Source organism: Gobio gobio (genome assembly GCF_949357685.1).
Source record: "Gobio gobio genome assembly, chromosome: 17".
Classification (NCBI taxonomy): Eukaryota; Metazoa; Chordata; class Actinopteri; order Cypriniformes; family Gobionidae; genus Gobio; species Gobio gobio.
Genome location: NC_137110.1, coordinates 51009133 through 51025176, shown reverse-complemented (window position 1 = coordinate 51025176; position 16044 = coordinate 51009133). Strand labels below are relative to the sequence as shown.

The 16044-nt window shown below is 38.7% G+C and overlaps 3 protein-coding genes across 13 annotated transcripts in view; 2 read left to right on the top strand and 1 right to left on the bottom strand.

The window, feature by feature from the left end:
- Positions 1-1719, top strand: part of mars1 (methionyl-tRNA synthetase 1) — a 59288-nt gene extending 57569 nt beyond the window's left edge. The window contains exon 21 of one of the 2 annotated variants that reach the window (XM_079841701.1): positions 642-1719. In XM_079841701.1, coding sequence (XP_079697827.1) covers positions 642-791 — 150 coding nt within the window. In that variant the 3' untranslated portion in view covers positions 792-1719. The remainder of the gene's footprint in view (positions 1-641) is intronic. The other variant, XM_079841700.1, reaches the window with a different exon arrangement.
- ddit3 (DNA-damage-inducible transcript 3) lies at positions 965-7575 on the bottom strand. Of its 9 annotated transcripts, XR_013818353.1 has the most exons (6): positions 6288-6404; positions 4884-4950; positions 4562-4689; positions 4307-4462; positions 3261-4222; positions 965-1769 (listed from the first exon to the last, which is right to left on the bottom strand). XR_013818353.1 is itself a non-coding variant. In XM_079841707.1 (5 exons), the coding sequence occupies exons 4-5, from the start codon at positions 4445-4447 to the stop codon at positions 3608-3610; spliced, it is 756 nt and encodes a 251-aa protein (XP_079697833.1). In that variant the 5' UTR covers positions 4448-4462; positions 4562-4689; positions 4884-4950; positions 6288-6404; the 3' UTR covers positions 965-3607. The 9 variants fall into 9 exon arrangements, 6 of the variants coding, with proteins under 6 accessions (XP_079697833.1, XP_079697834.1, XP_079697829.1 ...); XR_013818351.1 differs by lacking the exon at positions 4562-4689 and having other exon boundaries at positions 965-1788; positions 2826-4222; positions 4307-4510; positions 6288-6405; XR_013818352.1 differs by lacking the exon at positions 4562-4689 and having other exon boundaries at positions 4307-4510; positions 6288-6405.
- Positions 7576-9333: 1758 nt separating this feature from the next.
- mbd6 (methyl-CpG binding domain protein 6) overlaps positions 9334-16044 on the top strand; it is a 54344-nt gene continuing 47633 nt past the window's right edge. Inside the window, exons 1-3 of one of the 2 annotated variants that reach the window (XM_079841698.1) lie at positions 9334-9740; positions 10993-11170; positions 13417-13556. In XM_079841698.1, coding sequence (XP_079697824.1) covers positions 13441-13556 — 116 coding nt within the window. In that variant the 5' untranslated portion in view covers positions 9334-9740; positions 10993-11170; positions 13417-13440. Of the gene's footprint in view, positions 9741-10992; positions 11171-13416; positions 13557-16044 lie in introns of those variants that run through there. The other variant, XM_079841699.1, reaches the window with a different exon arrangement.

Genomic DNA, 16044 nt, shown 5'->3' with positions numbered 1-16044 from the left:
CAGGGCGATAAAGCAAACATTGATCAGTTATTAATATTTCATTGGTTCTCTCTTGTTTTTGCACGTTTATAATTTTCTATGACGGCCCGGCCCAAAAATTGCTGCACAGTTTGTCATGTGTCGTTGCGTTACCACAAATAAAGTGATCGACTACCAGCACAACTACGCAAATATGATCATAAAATCATTCACATATTTTTAATAAAGAGAGATGTCAATTTTCCTGACCAGAATTTTGTCTTTTCAATATAATCTAATAGAGGAAAGTTCAAGTGCGCCGCCATTTTCTTCCAAATAACATTGTGGCGCCTTAGTATCTGCATTTGTCTGTTTAAATCCGTTATTATTTTAGAATATTTACAATTATTTTTTTATTAAAAATGATATTTAATATGTATAAATGTATGTTTTTAACAGGATTTTACAATTATTTTATTAAAAATGATATTTAATATGTATAAATGTATGTTTTTAACAGGATTTTACAATTATTTTTATTAAAAATGCTATTTAATATGTATAAATGTATGTTTTTAACAGGATTTTTTGGGTCATTTAATACACTTGAACACAAGTCTTTAACTGAAGGTGTGATTTATGTATATTTTTATGATGCATTGGTGTGTGTGTGTGTGTTCCAGGGTGATAAAGTGCGAGCTCTGAAGGCTCAGAAAGCCGAGAAGTCGGTCATTGGGGAGGAAGTCACCAAATTAGTTGAGCTGAAAAAACAGCTTTCCCTCGCGGAGGGCAAGACCGCGGAGCAAAACGCTCCCAAAGGGAAGAAGAAATAAAGGTGAACACGAGGAAGACAAATAAACTCTATATTTACAATATTGCACCCCTATAAACATTTTTACATGCAGAGAAATCCTTTTTAAAATGCAATAAAATCAATGTATGATTATCCGTGTCATTCACACACTCAATAAACACCAAGACACAAATCTCACAGACTCCATTCGGCTCATTTCAAAAAATTTAATAGCAAAATGTGTGTAATACAAGTCTAAATAAAATCCAGATAAAAATGTGCTAGGCTACAGTAACCGGGCATGCACATTTACCCCAGTAAGAGGAAGGTCGATGATTATACAGGATGATCATGTGATACACGTATAGAAAAATAGGCATGATCAGAGGCAGAGAGTGTTATAAAATAAAACTCAAAATATTGAAAAAGAGACATACGTGAGAGCAAAATCACCATTCATAGCTTCTCACACACACACACACACACTCACACACACACTTCGAGGCCTCGGGTTGGTGGTGAGCGCAGAGAGAAGCGGCTCACACTCGTCCTGAGCTACTAATGGACACATTTAAAGCCCTGTCGTTTACAGACCGATCTCGCTTACAGGTACAATCTTCATCTACAGCCGGTTATTGCAGTTCGTGTACATTCTTCCCTCTTTCAATTACACCGAAAGTTGGGCTAGGTGAACCCCACGAACCCGGTCGAAACACCCCGAATTCAATACAACGAAGGATTTTTTTAATGTAACGCAATCTCATTCTTTAATTTGTGTCCTTCTTTGCTGGTTTAAAACGTTTTAATTTAGCGCATTTCGTTTTTTAATCTAGTTTCGTCTTCGCTCGTTGATGTTTTTATTGCTGTAATGCAATCTCTCATTCTGTCATTTATTCGTCGTGTCATTCGTTAAACTGTAACATTTAAACAATAGCACTTGCCTTTAATTTTGACCGATTAAAATGTTTAAAAAAAACTTAAATTTTGTCCAATTTCTTTGCTTTTGATGTTTTTATTGCTGTAATGCAATCTCATCACTTGTTCAATTGTAACATTTAACCATCATGCATGTCATTTTTGCGGATTAAAATGTGAAAAAGAGCGTGTTAGTCATTTTAATTTGCCTCCAAAAATGTAAAAACCGTAAAATTATGCTTTATTTTCGAATTTTGCATGCTTATGTTTATTGCTGTAATGCAATCTCTCATTCTGTAATTTATTCGTAGTGTCATTCGTTAAACTGTAACATTTAAACAATAGCACTTGCCTTTAATTTTGGCAGATTTAAATGTTTAAAACAACGCATTAGTCATTTTAATTTTGTCCAATTTCTTTGCATTACAGCAATAAAAACATCAAAAGCAATCTCATTCTTTAATTTATTCAGTGTCACTTGTTCAAGTGTAATATTTAACCATCATGCATTTCATGTTTGCAGATTACAATGTGTGAAAGAGCGTGTTAGTCATTTTAATTTGCCTCCATAAATAAAAATGAAAACCGTAAAATTATGTTTTTATAATTTTGCACGCTTATGTTTATTGCTGTAATGCAATCTCTCATTCTTTAATGTATTCATAGTGTCATTCGTTAAACCGTAACATTTAAACATCTTGCATTTAATTTTGGCGGATTTAAATGTTGTAAAAGAGCGTGTTAGTCATTTTAATTTACCTCCAAAAATGTAGAAAGCGTAAAATTAGGCTTAATTTTGCTTTCTCATTCTTTAATTTATTCTAAATGTCATACGTTAAATTGTAACATTTAACCATCATGCATTTCAATTTTGCTGATTTAAATGTGTAAAAGAGCGTGTTAGTCATTTTAATTTACCTCCAAAAATTTAAAAACCGTAAAATTAGGCTTTATTTTCACCATTTTGCTGTAATGCAATCTCTCATTCTGTAATTTATTCGTAGTGTCATCCGTTAAACTGTAACATTTAAACATCTTACATTTAATTTTGGCGGATTTAAATGTTTTAAATTGGTTATTTTATTTAAGCACAAAATGTTTTTTTTTGTCTAATTTCTTTGCTTTTGATATTTTTATTGCTGTAATGCAATCTCATCACTTGTTCAATTGTAACATTTAACCTCCAAAAATGTAAAAACCGTAAAATTAGGCTTAATTTTCTAATTTTGCTTTCTCGTTCTTTAATTTATTCAAAGTGTCATACATTGTAACATTTAAACATCATGCATTTTATTTTTGCGGATTTAAACGTTATATCAGTCATTTGAATGGTAAAATTAGGCTTTGTTTTCTAATTGATCTCATTTGCTCTTTGCATTACAGTAATAAGATGTCAAATTCAATCTCCATCTGTAATTTATGTCCATTTTAAAACATGAATGAAAAATTACAATGCAAATACCTCAGTGATATATAAATAAGTCAAGTGCATATTTTGCATTACATTAATAAAAATGTAATTCTTTAATTTGTGTTCTTTGATAATTTGGTTGTTGTATTAGTGTTTTTAATCCGCTCCTGATGTTTTTATTGCAGTAATGCAGTCGCCCTTTAATCTGCAGTGTCATTCGTTAAACAATTTAAAAAGCATAGTAATAATTTTAAAATGAGGCGTTTTTCTCATTCATCTAATTTCATTTTTTTCAATTGTGACATTTATCAAATGCCTAATTATATTCATTATGAATTTGGGCCGAGTTTTGACCGGGACGTGTTTCCACATTCTTTCTTTTCTCCGGCTTAATCTGACTTTCTCTTTCTCTCTCGGTGGGAGACACTCCCTCTCTCCCCCCCGTCCCACGTGTCCTTTATCTCCTTCTAAATGTGCATTTCATGGTCAATTGTTCGCTTCCCTTCAAGCCCTTCTGTCCCGTTGCTCCTTCACCTCCTGGTGTTGACGAGTCTCTCGATGAGCGCGCGGCGCGTCCTCTGCACCTCCTCTCCCAGCCGCTCGATCTCCGCTTTGAGCCGCTCATTCTGATCCGTCAGCTCCTGCACCTTCCTCTCGTTCTCCTGCTCGCGCTCTCTTCTGCTCTTCTTCCCGGGGGACGGCGAGCACATCGCGCCTCCTTTCTCGCCGCCGCGCTTCCTCTTGCCCGGCCGCGAGGAGGCGGGAGGGGATGCGGGCGGGGAGCAGTTGAGGGAGGGCGAGCGGGACGCCGAGGAGCAGGAGGAGGACGTGTCAGGAACCGTGGGGAGCTCCTCCTCGCTGGCGGCCGGAGATGGAGGCGGGTGGAGGTGGTATCCTCCGCCGACCATCGTGTCCACCGAGCCCACGCCTCCTTCGCTGAGGAGCTCGAAGAACTCTGGCGGAAGCAGGTCTCCTCCGGACGAGGTGTGCTCCGAATCGCCGGCTCTCCGCTCCTCCTGTCGCGGCGGCGTTGGCGTAGCCGGCAGGTCCTCGGTCACTCGCTGCACGCCGTCGCCCCATACCTGCCCCTCCGTCAACCAGGTGAGCGAGCAGCTCTCCAACACATCCAGAAACTCGGGCTCCTTCTGCATGAGAGGCGAAATTAGACAAACCGTTAAGGAAAAACGTCGTACGGACGCGACTGTAGAACAGCGTTTGGCGTTACTGACCTCGGAGCAAGGCGGGGCTCGCGTAAGTTTGGCCCCGCCTGCGTCGGAGCCCAATATATCCTGTAGGTCTTCATACCACGCCTCCAACTCTGCACCACACAGCGGCCCCACACCAGGGGGGTACAGCCACTCCGCAGTCATCGCACCAATCAGTCGCTATCCACAGACACAATACGATATGCTCCCACACCTAGCACACCAGACCTGACCCACAAAAAATAAATCAACTCTCTAGAGGAAGTGATGAAAACAAACCTCTGAATGCTGCGAGGACGACACGTCTAGAGGGAGCTTTAACACGTCAGCACACCTGCACCAGGTTTTGGGAATGGCCGATTTATCTGGGTGACCTACACGCGACAATCAGATTGACCGCTCGGCCACTGGGTGCAACAGGGACACATAGTGGCCGAGCGGCGTTATTGCACAATACATAAATTAGCAGCTTTATGAGGGTTTCAGAAGCATGCATGAGCAGAGGTTTATTATCATTTATTGTAGCCCCCTTTAATGTTTATTTAGATCATTCTCGTGCTTCAATAAAAACAAAATGTAAACTATAAAAAAAGGTGCTCACCTTTAAAAGTGTCTCTTGTCAATCAAGTTTGAATGTGGGTCGGTGGCGATATTTTGTCCCAATAACTCTAGAGAAATAAAAAATGGAACAGCTCAAAAACTATTTATATATAATTATGTGTGTGTGTGTAATAAATAAATAAATATATAAATAAATATATATATATATATATATATATATATATATATATATATATATATATATATATATATATATATATATATATGAAACAAACACATGCAAGAACAAAGATGAAGGGCCTTGGTCGAATGCTCGTAATAATAACCCGTAGCAATTATTGATTCTTTAATCTTGAATCTAAAATTAGGTCATTGTATTTTTTTATGTAAACAAAGGCGCATTGTGTGCTCGAGGGCGCCCTCTGTGTGAGTCTGAGAGGAGACGGTCTGTCAAAACAAGCGAAGACATTCAAGTCCAGCTGAAATTACCTCACAACTCGGAGATATAAACGCGACTTTAAATGTCCGCGGCACATTTGAGCCTGAGGCACTCACGAGCGTTCGAATTTTTTTTATATAATATGATATTTTTTATATAATATTTATATAATTACGCTGTGAATAATGTATAAATGCTGTGTAAAGCGTTATTTAACTTTAAAAAATACAATTTAAATGATCTATTATTGAATAATGGCATTTGTTTGTTGTATTCTGGCTGGTTACTCCAAAGGTTGACTACATAGAATATTTTAAAATGTCTAAACACGATAAGGAACTTCTTAAGTCACCTTTAAATAGTTTAAATGAATTTTCTTTTATAAACTACTGTAATTGTGCCCATCTGGAGCGGGGGTTTACGAAACTGACAGCGAGCCAATGACGTCATGGAATCAAAGTACGGGAGCGAGGAAACAAAGGGCGAACACTTCACACCGATATAACACTTTAAAAGTACTTTAGCGATATAAAAACACCGCGAGTTAGCGTCCATGACTGCACTCATTTGATTTCTTGAAGTGTAAAAAGTTGACGTAGCGCAGTTCCGTCGAGGAGGCGTAGCTGGCGATCAATAACAAATCACAAAATAACCGTTACAAATAAAACGTTCGCAAAAAAAGTTCGCCTGCGCGTCTAAAATGCCGCGATTGAGGCGAAATGACAGCTGTCATCGCGTGGTTTTGTTGGTAAATAACTATTAAAGTAATTGTGTATGATAACCAGGAAGAAAAGGCGCAACGAGGTTGGGTTAAAGAAAGAAAATCGCGGACGGGGAAAGGGGGAAATCCTGTGAAAATTGAGTTGAGCAACTGTATTCCAAAAACAGCCCGGGATAGTCGCCAAAACACGCGCATTCCTGTTTTCCTGAAGGAAAAGCTTGACACACACCAGCAAGAAAAGTACATCACAATAAAGAATAGAAAAATAGACGGATGACACTCACCCTTTTCTTTTTATTATTTCTTTTCCTCGGCTGTTTCGGATTCAGGGTCTGTGTGTGTTTTTGTAGAGATTGGTGATAGCTCATGTTAACCATTGTTCAGTTGAAGTCACCGAGTGTGGATTTCGGAAACTCCCGGGGACATTTATAGAGTGACTCCAACCGAACTCTGGGGGAAGGATCTCAAGGTGCAACCTAACCGAGATTACGAGAAACTGACAGGAGATGGTCGGCCGTGTGCGCCAATCACGCGAGGCGGTCGAAATTCTTCTGCTTAGAGACATCCAATGAGCAGGCGCGCTGGGCGGGACTTGATGACTTTGCTGGTTGTCTCGCTCTGCGCGAGTTTGTGTGAGCGGGAAGATGTGATGCAGTCATAAGACGGCCAGGACGAATTTGGGGCGTAAGGGAGTCACATGAAAGGAATGATGCAATCGTTGGCAACCGGTTTCTAGTTGGAGATAAGACTAGCAGAACCCGAGCATGTTTTATTAAACAACCTTTCGTTAGAAAGAAAAAAAAGAAAAAACTGACAAACTACCCTATAAGGATGTAGGAAAAATGTGTCCATTTTTGCTTGCGTTCGCATATGCACCTATAAAAATAGGCAACGTTAATATTCGTGTGATATTGTACGCATTTGTTCGCTCTTTTTTCATCTTTAATAATTCCTCTCTAGTGACCTGAGGCGATTCTTTCATGTTTCCAAATGCATCCAGTTCAGCACTATATGGAACGAGGATATTCCATAGGAGTTTGAACAATCCCACCCCACCCGAACTGCGTTCCTTATTCATTCCAGTCCGTTTGACAACATAACAACGAGAATACAACCGGTATAGCTTCAAGAAGAAGAAGAAAGGACTTGAGTTGTTCGGTATTATTACATATTGTTCAACACCTGTTTAGAATCGAGCCCATAAAGTGACGTTGGAATGGTAAAGGTCAGAATCTAGTTCACAGATAAGTGTTTAAAGATCTCCATCAGCGCAAGATTAGGTTTTAATCTTTGTCCGAGAACCCGCCCTGAATGTATAACATATAGATTCTCGAAGTGTGGATGTACAGAATGCTGTCATCCAAATGAATTACAAGATGTGTTTTGACAGCAAAAATAACGGTCTTTATTGGCTTCAATGAACATCCATTGGACAAAAAGTTATTTTATAGTGCAAAAAATAATGTTCATTAGATTATTAAAAATGGTTTTAAGAACTGTTCCAATAATGGTTCTTCTATAGAGTGTAGAAGCAGCACGTTTTGTTAAACGATATACTTTCTTGGTTTGATCTGAACCCTAAAACCTCCCTGGTATTTTTTTCAGCCCGAGTATATAACCTAGTTAAGACTGTTGCTGTGGCACTGGGAATGTTGGAATAACACTGGTTGTGTATTAATGTCAAACACGCATATAGAGTGACAGTTGAAGCGACCGTTGGAACTGATACTCAACGCGCCAATTCAAAAATTCAAATTTAAGTGATTGAGATGAAGCCCAGATTTGACCGTTAATAGTGTTGTGTTGTCCTGTGGTAAATAAAACGTTGGTTATTCGTTTACTATGGTATTTAAATAACAGGTAGGCTCCGTTGTAACTGCTTACAATGATAGATGTTATAGAACGCGGGGTGACCTGGAACTCCTGGCCAACTGATGTCACCTGGGACTCATCTCGTTAGTATTCTGAAACTATTCCAAACACAAGAGTTAAGTAGTTAAACTTGCATGGTGCAAAGCGTGCAATGTATTGCCTAGCAACAGCGCAAGTGGGATGCGCGTAAGGTTAGCGAATAGAAAGCTCAAATACTGTTTCCAGGAGCAGGGCACCGCTCGCGTGGAGACGCCGCGAACACGTCACGATCGGTTGGCTGTTGCTGTGTAGTCTCCCCACTGCCTAATGGTTATCACCTCCGAGCGTGTAATTCTATTGGCAGGTTATGCTTTTATTCCCCAAAGTTGTGTTTACTCAACATTCCTTTGAAGTTTTAACAGGTTTAACTCTCCATAACTCGCGCTGTTTGGGAAAGTTACCTGCCTTCGTCGCAGTAGGAGGCTGATCTGATTTATATTTCTAACTCGCACCCAAGACTCACACCCAAATGTTCATATATTGTGCCAGCGAATCACATTTCCGCACAGGAGAATAACAGACGTTTTACTACACCATATGCTTAGAAATATCCCTGATTTCCTACATCTTTCCTCCACACTAAATGGGTTTTATCTGCGATTTCCCTCAGTAATTATAAAGTACTTACGGGCGAACCATTTTTTTGTTTTCTCAGCTAACTGACACAATAAGGCCAATAAAGATATGCGTGTGTGTAGAATCGTTTTATGGCAGACGAGCAGAAATATCTTTCTCTCAGGATATTCTCGCCTCCTGCTCAATTCAATGAAACCACATTTCCAGATGAAGTTCGCGAACATCTAAGGTTACCAGAGCGTTTGAATTCAATTTAAATGACATTTCGAGTAGTTTGAGGCTGATCATAAATTCGGGGGGAAATCGTTAACTGAACATTTGCAGCCTAGCTTTTTCTTCTTCTTCTTCTTTTCTTTATTGACTGCACAGAAAAACATAAAAGACGACTGTTTTGTTTTATAGAGACTGGTACAACCAGTTTATAACTAAAATACTTATACTTATTAATAACATTTCTCAATTTCGAGTATAACATCTGAAGATAAATCCTCTATGGAGCGACGTAAAAACAATATCTTACAATTAGAGTGACAGTTGAAACATACTCAACGCCAAACATTCAAATTTAACTGATTGAGATGATGTCACAGGCTTGTTTAAATGCGGCCCAGATTTTTTTTCTTTTAAACAATACCTTACACATATTTATTTAACAATATTAAAAGTTAAAAACGGTGTAGACCAAACTACAGAAGTGTATATCCATTATTCTTGTACTAGGGCGCGTTTCCTCTTCACGAGTGGCTCTCTCGCGCCTCCTAGTGCCTTCGAAATTGTACGGAATTCCCAACCCCGACAGCAGCCACTGCGCATGCGTGGACGAAAACTCCATGATTTTTTTTTGGCACGGGATCCTAAGGAAAAATAGGAACTTGGAAACGAAGATAAACTAAAAGCACCATCACACAGCCACAATCAACGCCTCGCTCGCTTATGCACACAATAAAGACGCTTAGGAGGGCGCCGAACCTTTGAATGAAGCGATCGCACGCTCCGCGGCCGAGCAGGATTCACGCGAAATTGGACGACAATGCACGGGGCGCAATAAAACCAAGCGTTATTGCTCTTTGTTTTTAAGCAGGACGGCTCGGATGGATGAAGACGCGGGGAAGTGCCTAAAAACCACACGGCGTTAATAACAGCTCCCGCGACGGCGACATTTGCAACTCAAGTCCACCGAGACGCTTGTTCTGTGTTTCGCCTGTGTTGTGCAGCGCGCCGAAGAAGCAGGAAACTTCGTAAACACAGAGGTACGTAGCCCGCGAGCTAAAGAAAGCTAACAGCGCGTCTACGCTGGACGCGACGCGACAAACTAGAACGCTTCCGTTTTAATGTAACGAAGGCCGCTTTGTCGGTTAATATCGGAGTGTTATCGCATGTCCCATAAGCTCACAATATAAATGGGATGTTTAAGAATGGGCCAGCTAGCCGTCAATTCGCGACATTTGTTTATTCTTCGGGACGTACAGTCTTCAAAAGTACCAGTGTGGTACTTGGGCGGATGTATTTCTATTTTCTTTCCGTATTTACGTCCTCATTTCTCCGAAACTTCGCGCACTTTTTATATTTGGTGGTTTGTTTACTCTTTAGCTCGCTGCTCCGCCAGTCAGATCCCGTCATAGCCTGAGCGTTAGCCGCTCTCGGTCACCCGCCTCAATGCCAGAATAAAAACCGTTAAAATTTCATGGATTTCGTCTGTGATATCATCTCGATTACTTACATTTGAATTTTTGACTTGGCGCGTTCAGGATCAGTTTCAACTGTCACTTTTCACTCAACTGTCAACCATATGTCAGAACTGTACACTAACGAAAAAGTACCGTGTTTATGGACCTGTACCCTACCCTACTATGGTATTCTGTGCTAGAAACCGTGGTACATCAATATGGTGATCAAACAGTACCTTGTTGTGTATCAATGTCATCTAAATTTTCAAATATCATCTAGTATTTATTCATTTTTCCAATGGTTATATTCAAAAATGGTTTAAAATAGTTTACGGAAGCAATGTCAATCCTGACTGAAGTGTATTTTATATATGGTGATCAAACAGTACCTTTTTGTATATCAATGTCATCTAAATTTTCAAATATCATCTACTATTTCTTATTTTTTCCAATGGTTATTTTCAAAAATTGTTTAGTGAAACAGTGTCAATCCTGACTGAAATGTATTTTATGTATGGTGATCAAACACTACCTTGTTGTGTATCAATGTCATCTAAATTTTCAAATATCATCTAGTATTTCTTATTTTTTCCAATGGTTATATTCATAAATTGTTTAAAATAGTTTACTGAAGCAATGTCAATCCCGACTGAAATGTATTTTATATATGGTGATCAAACACTACCTTGTTGTATATCAATGTCATCTAAATGTTCAAATATCATCTAGTATTTCTATCAATATGATACATTTTTCCAATGGTTCTATTGAAAATAGTTTCTTTACTCAAGCAATGTCGATCCCAACTGAAATGTATTTTTCTTTATGTTTTCAGGTTGTCATCTCGTGGAGGGTTCCATAGAAGCATCCCAGTCCATTTGATAGGACCGCTGAGGATTGTGGGTCAAGACGGATTTGTTCTGTTGCGTTGTGCTTCGTTAATGCCTCGTATATGTCCTCTAAAGGGTGTATTTCACGAATGGTGCTGACCAAGGCTGTATAAAAATGAAAAGGTACAAAGTGCTAAGTTACAGAATTTCTAAACGCCATGAATCGTACACACTGCAATGTTTTCCCGTCATTTTCCGGTCATGCTCAAACCCTTGATGATTTACATTGTGAATACCATAGCAGTGTCTCTGCAAACAGTTTTGACTAAAGCAAAATATATGAATGAATATTGAATCCAGAATAGTCACAGATTAAATGCTCAGAAGTTGAGTGACAACTATATTTAGATTCATTGTAAACACATTTCCAACTGAAGTAAGTGTGAGTCGATCTTCATCAGATATGAATTGAAACTGGTTTCTGTCACTACACTGGTTTATTTTAAATGTATTTTTCACTACATAACGCATTCATTCACTTTAAGAATGGCTACTGAATCTAGAATAGTCAGATAAATGTTCAGAGGCGGAGTGGCATATTTAGATTCAGTGTGAACACAATCTCAACTTAATTAAATCTAGTTTGAAGCTGGTTTCTGTCACTTTATGAATGGCTACTAAATCCAGAGTAGTCAGATTAAATGCTCAGAAGTGGAGTGACAACCATATTCAGTGTGAACACAATCCACAGCTGAAAATAAGCCCAAAGTGAGAGAGTCCATTTTAATCAAATCTGGTTTGGATCTGATTTGATGCTGGTTTCTGTCAAAACACCTTCATTCACTTTATAAATGGCTACTGAATCCAGAATAGTCAGATTAACTGCTCGGAAGCGGAGTGACAACCATATTTAGATTCAGTGTGAACACATTTCCAACTGATAGAAGTCTTAAGTGTGAGTCGATCTTCATCTAATCTAGTTTGGATCTGAATTGAAACTGGTTTCTGTCTCTAAACGGATTTATTGTGAATGTAGTTGTCACTACACAATAACACATGTAGTGTAGACACCTTAATTCACTTTATAAATAGCTACTGAATCCAGAATAGTCAGATAAAATGCTCAGAAGCGGAGTGACAACCATATTTAGATTCAGTGTGAACACATTTCCAACTGATAGAAGTCTTAAGTGTGAGTCGATCTTCATCTAATCTATATTTGGATCTGATTTGAAGCTGGTTTCTGTCCCTAAACTGATTTATTTTAAATGTAGTTGTCACTACATGATGACACCTGTACCTTTACTTTATAAATAGCTACTGAATCCAGAATAGCCAGATTAAATGCTCAGAAGCGGAGTGACAACCATATTTAAATTGGATCTGAATTGAAACTGGTTTCTGTCTCTAAACGGATTTATTGTGAATGTAGTTGTCTCTACACAATAACACATGTAGTGTAGACACCTTAATTCACTTTATAAATGGCCACTGAATCCAGAATAGTCAGATTAAATGCTCAGAAGCGGAGTGACAACCATATTTAGATTCAGTGTGAACACATTTCCAACTGATAGAAGTCTTAAGTGTGAGTCGATCTTCATCTAATCTAGTTTGGATCTGAATTGAAACTGGTTTCTGTCTCTAAACGGATTTATTGTGAATGTAGTTGTCACTACACAATAACACATGTAGTGTAGACACCTTAATTCACTTTATAAATAGCTACTGAATCCAGAATAGTCAGATAAAATGCTCAGAAGCAGAGTGACAACCATATTTAGATTCAGTGTGAACACATTTCCAACTGATAGAAGTCTTAAGTGTGAGTCGATCTTCATCTAATCTATATTTGGATCTGATTTGAAGCTGGTTTCTGTCCCTAAACTGATTTATTTTAAATGTAGTTGTCACTACATGATGACACCTGTACCTTTACTTTATAAATGGCCACTTAATCCAGAATAGCCAGATTAAATGCTCAGAAGCGGAGTGACAACCATATTTAAATTGGATCTGAATTGAAACTGGTTTCTGTCTCTAAACGGATTTATTGTGAATGTAGTTGTCTCTACACAATAACACATGTAGTGTAGACACCTTAATTCACTTTATAAATGGCCACTGAATCCAGAATAGTCAGATTAAATGCTCAGAAGAGGAGTGACAACCATATTTAGATTCAGTGTGAACACATTTCCACCTGAAGTGTGAGGTCGATCTTAATCAAATCTAGTTTGGATCTGATTTGAAGCTGGTTTCTGTCTCTACACTGATTTATTGTGAATGTAGTTGTCGCTACATGATGACACCTGTACTTACACTTTATAAACGGCCACTTAATCCAGAATAGCCAGATTAAATGCTCAGAAGCGGAGTAACAACCACATTTAAATTGGATCTGAAGTGAAACTGGTTTCTGTCTTCAGGAGCTGGATGTGTGTGAGCAGAAAATGACGGGGGGCAGTGAGAGTGCAGCAGGAGAAAAAGATGGAGGTACGGCGCTCATCGCTCAGATCCCGGTTGGCTGGCAGAGGAAAGTGGAAGATGGAGTTGTGTCTTACATCAGGTACGTCTACACATTATTTTGCGTTTACTGTGATGTTGTTCTTCTCAAATAAGAACTGTGTTGCTATTTAAAGATACATCGGGAACATGTTTTACTAAGTTGCCTGACAACGATGATTACGCACAGATGTGTGTGACTTCACCCGAGCAAACACGCAAGCGCGTTTGGCTTTCACGCGAGGGTTTCTGCTGCAGACCCGGGTGTGTTTGACATTAGGGTTTACTCAGTGAGGAAGCGGTGCTCCAAGCTGGTCTGCGGTAGAGTTTATGTGAGGATCAGAATGGTTTGTAAGTGGTAAAGGAAAGTGCTATCCCATTCATCTTCTCCATTAAGGGGAAGGGATTTTGCACGCTAGTTTGAAACATTTAAATACAGACCTACTGTGAGCTACAACGCTGATAATCGATGGTATTTGCTTTTGTTGAAGCCATAAGCCCCCATCATTTCATCTTGAGTAATTGTGTTTACCAGCAGAATTCCTGGTGAAAAACTACATTACCCATGATTCTTAAAAGAAATCTCTCATCGCGACCAAATCACGAGTCTACTCCCATGAGGCTTTCGTAGCAGATACTCAATGGAGTTCACTTTTTCGTTTTCTTTTTTAAGCACTTTTCACAATACATATCGTTTCAAAGCTTTGCGGAAAATGCATTTCTACCATAGCTGACTGTCAAAGTAATGTTCATATGACCGGAATATACACAGGGTTTCCGCGGGGTCTTAAAAAGTCTAGAATTTCGAAATCAAAGTTTTAGGCCTTAAAAAGTCTTTAATTCGCTTAAATATTCTGTTCTAGGTCTTAAATAATTTAAAACAGGTCTTAATTTTCCTACGTCCATGTAACGCTACCTCTAATGCTCACTGAAATCCTGCAGCACTTTAGAATGTTTCTTTTAATTTTATTCCGTGATAGTTCTTTCATTCGCTAGTCCAAATATAATTTGCTGTGTTACGACTACAAATGAGACCAATATGCAGCAGGGCTCTACATAGCGACCATTTTGGGCGCCTGAAAATTACTGCGTGCGACTGCGGAAAAATATTTAGGCGCACCGGTGCGAGTGACCCGATCGCTTCTCATGAATAGATGCAATACAATCGGAATAAAAACTACAAACACTGACTGACTGAGCAACTGTTACGTTTCGTGCTGCAATCAACTGCTTTTCATGCCTTCTGTCAGCGGAGCATGTGCAAAAAACGTGTGCGACGGACCAACACTTCACAGATTAAAAGGTGAAACCACAGTCTGGATGAAACGGGTGTGACGCGGCCAGACTCCTCGCGCTGATGTTTCTTTGCAGCCAAACTTAACTAGAAATACCACATTTGGATTATCATAAACAAGGACAGAAATTAACAGGGGCTTGGGGCAAAAATGCCACCAAAAATGAATTAATAAAAAATTACAAAACGCTCCTGTATGAGTTATTGATTTAATCTTTATCAGCTGCAGTCCATAACATTTATTGTGTTTAAAAATGACTAGATGCATATGAGTGAGTACATCATGAATCCATTTTCCAAACCGTGTTTTTATCTTGCCCTGAATCACTACGGTACACATATAATAAGTGTTTATATTACTATTCAATTCCAGTTCGGGCTGCGGAGGAGCACAGTCCCTGCGTGACTCGCCATAGACACACACAGAGAGAAGTAGATCCGGCTGCAGTGTTCTTCCGCAAGACGCACGCAGTTCTGTTTATTAGCGCCAGAGCGCCAAAAGTTACGGACTGCTATTGCTCCGAGTATTGGCATGATTGCAAATGTGATACTGATCTTGTAAAAAAAAGTCCAATAGACAAGTTGATATTAAGTAACAATGTTTTAGCCACAATACTGTTTATTTCGTGAAAATCAAAACTACACCAGTTGTGCATCTCCAAGCGGTTCGATCGAATGAATCTGCGTTTGAACGATTTAATGAACGACTCCGACACCTACTGGCTGTTTTATTTTCATATTTATACTTTGCATGGACTTTTTATTTAAAATATAAATATTTTAACTAAGTTTAACTTGTACATAGCCTATTTCTAAATTCAAAAACTTATATTTAAAACATTTATACAACATTATTTACCCATGAGCTGCATGTAAATGTATCTAAACACCACTTCTGTGCCACTTCTACTTTTGATGCTGATTTAATTTGATTGGTTACAGTCTGATTGTGTCTTATTGCTCTAACTGAATTTATTGTTTAAATTAACATTTTAAAAACAACTTTTCTATTTTAATTGAAGAAATTGACAAAAGATGATGCATACATTTAATAAGATTAGAAAACATTGCTCTTCTAATGGTAAAAATGCCCCTGGACATTAATTTAAAGGGACAAAGATCATCCTGTAATGGGAAAGTTATAATTGGAATACTTGTTATTGATCAGAAAGTGCTCCTAAATTTTTGACTGTGCTCCTAATTTTTTAAATGTTAGCGTAGAGCCCTGTACAGCTCATATTGCAGCCAATCAGCTTTC

Excerpts from the sequence above, each read along its gene's own strand:
- ddit3 (XM_079841703.1), bottom strand. The coding sequence starts at position 4,447 with ATGACTGCGGAGTGGCTGTACCCCCCTGGTGTGGGGCCGCTGTGTGGT. Across the intron at positions 4,223-4,306 it reads GAGCCCCGCCTTGCTCCGAG|AAGGAGCCCGAGTTTCTGGA; the intron begins GTCAGTAACGCC and ends CCTCTCATGCAG.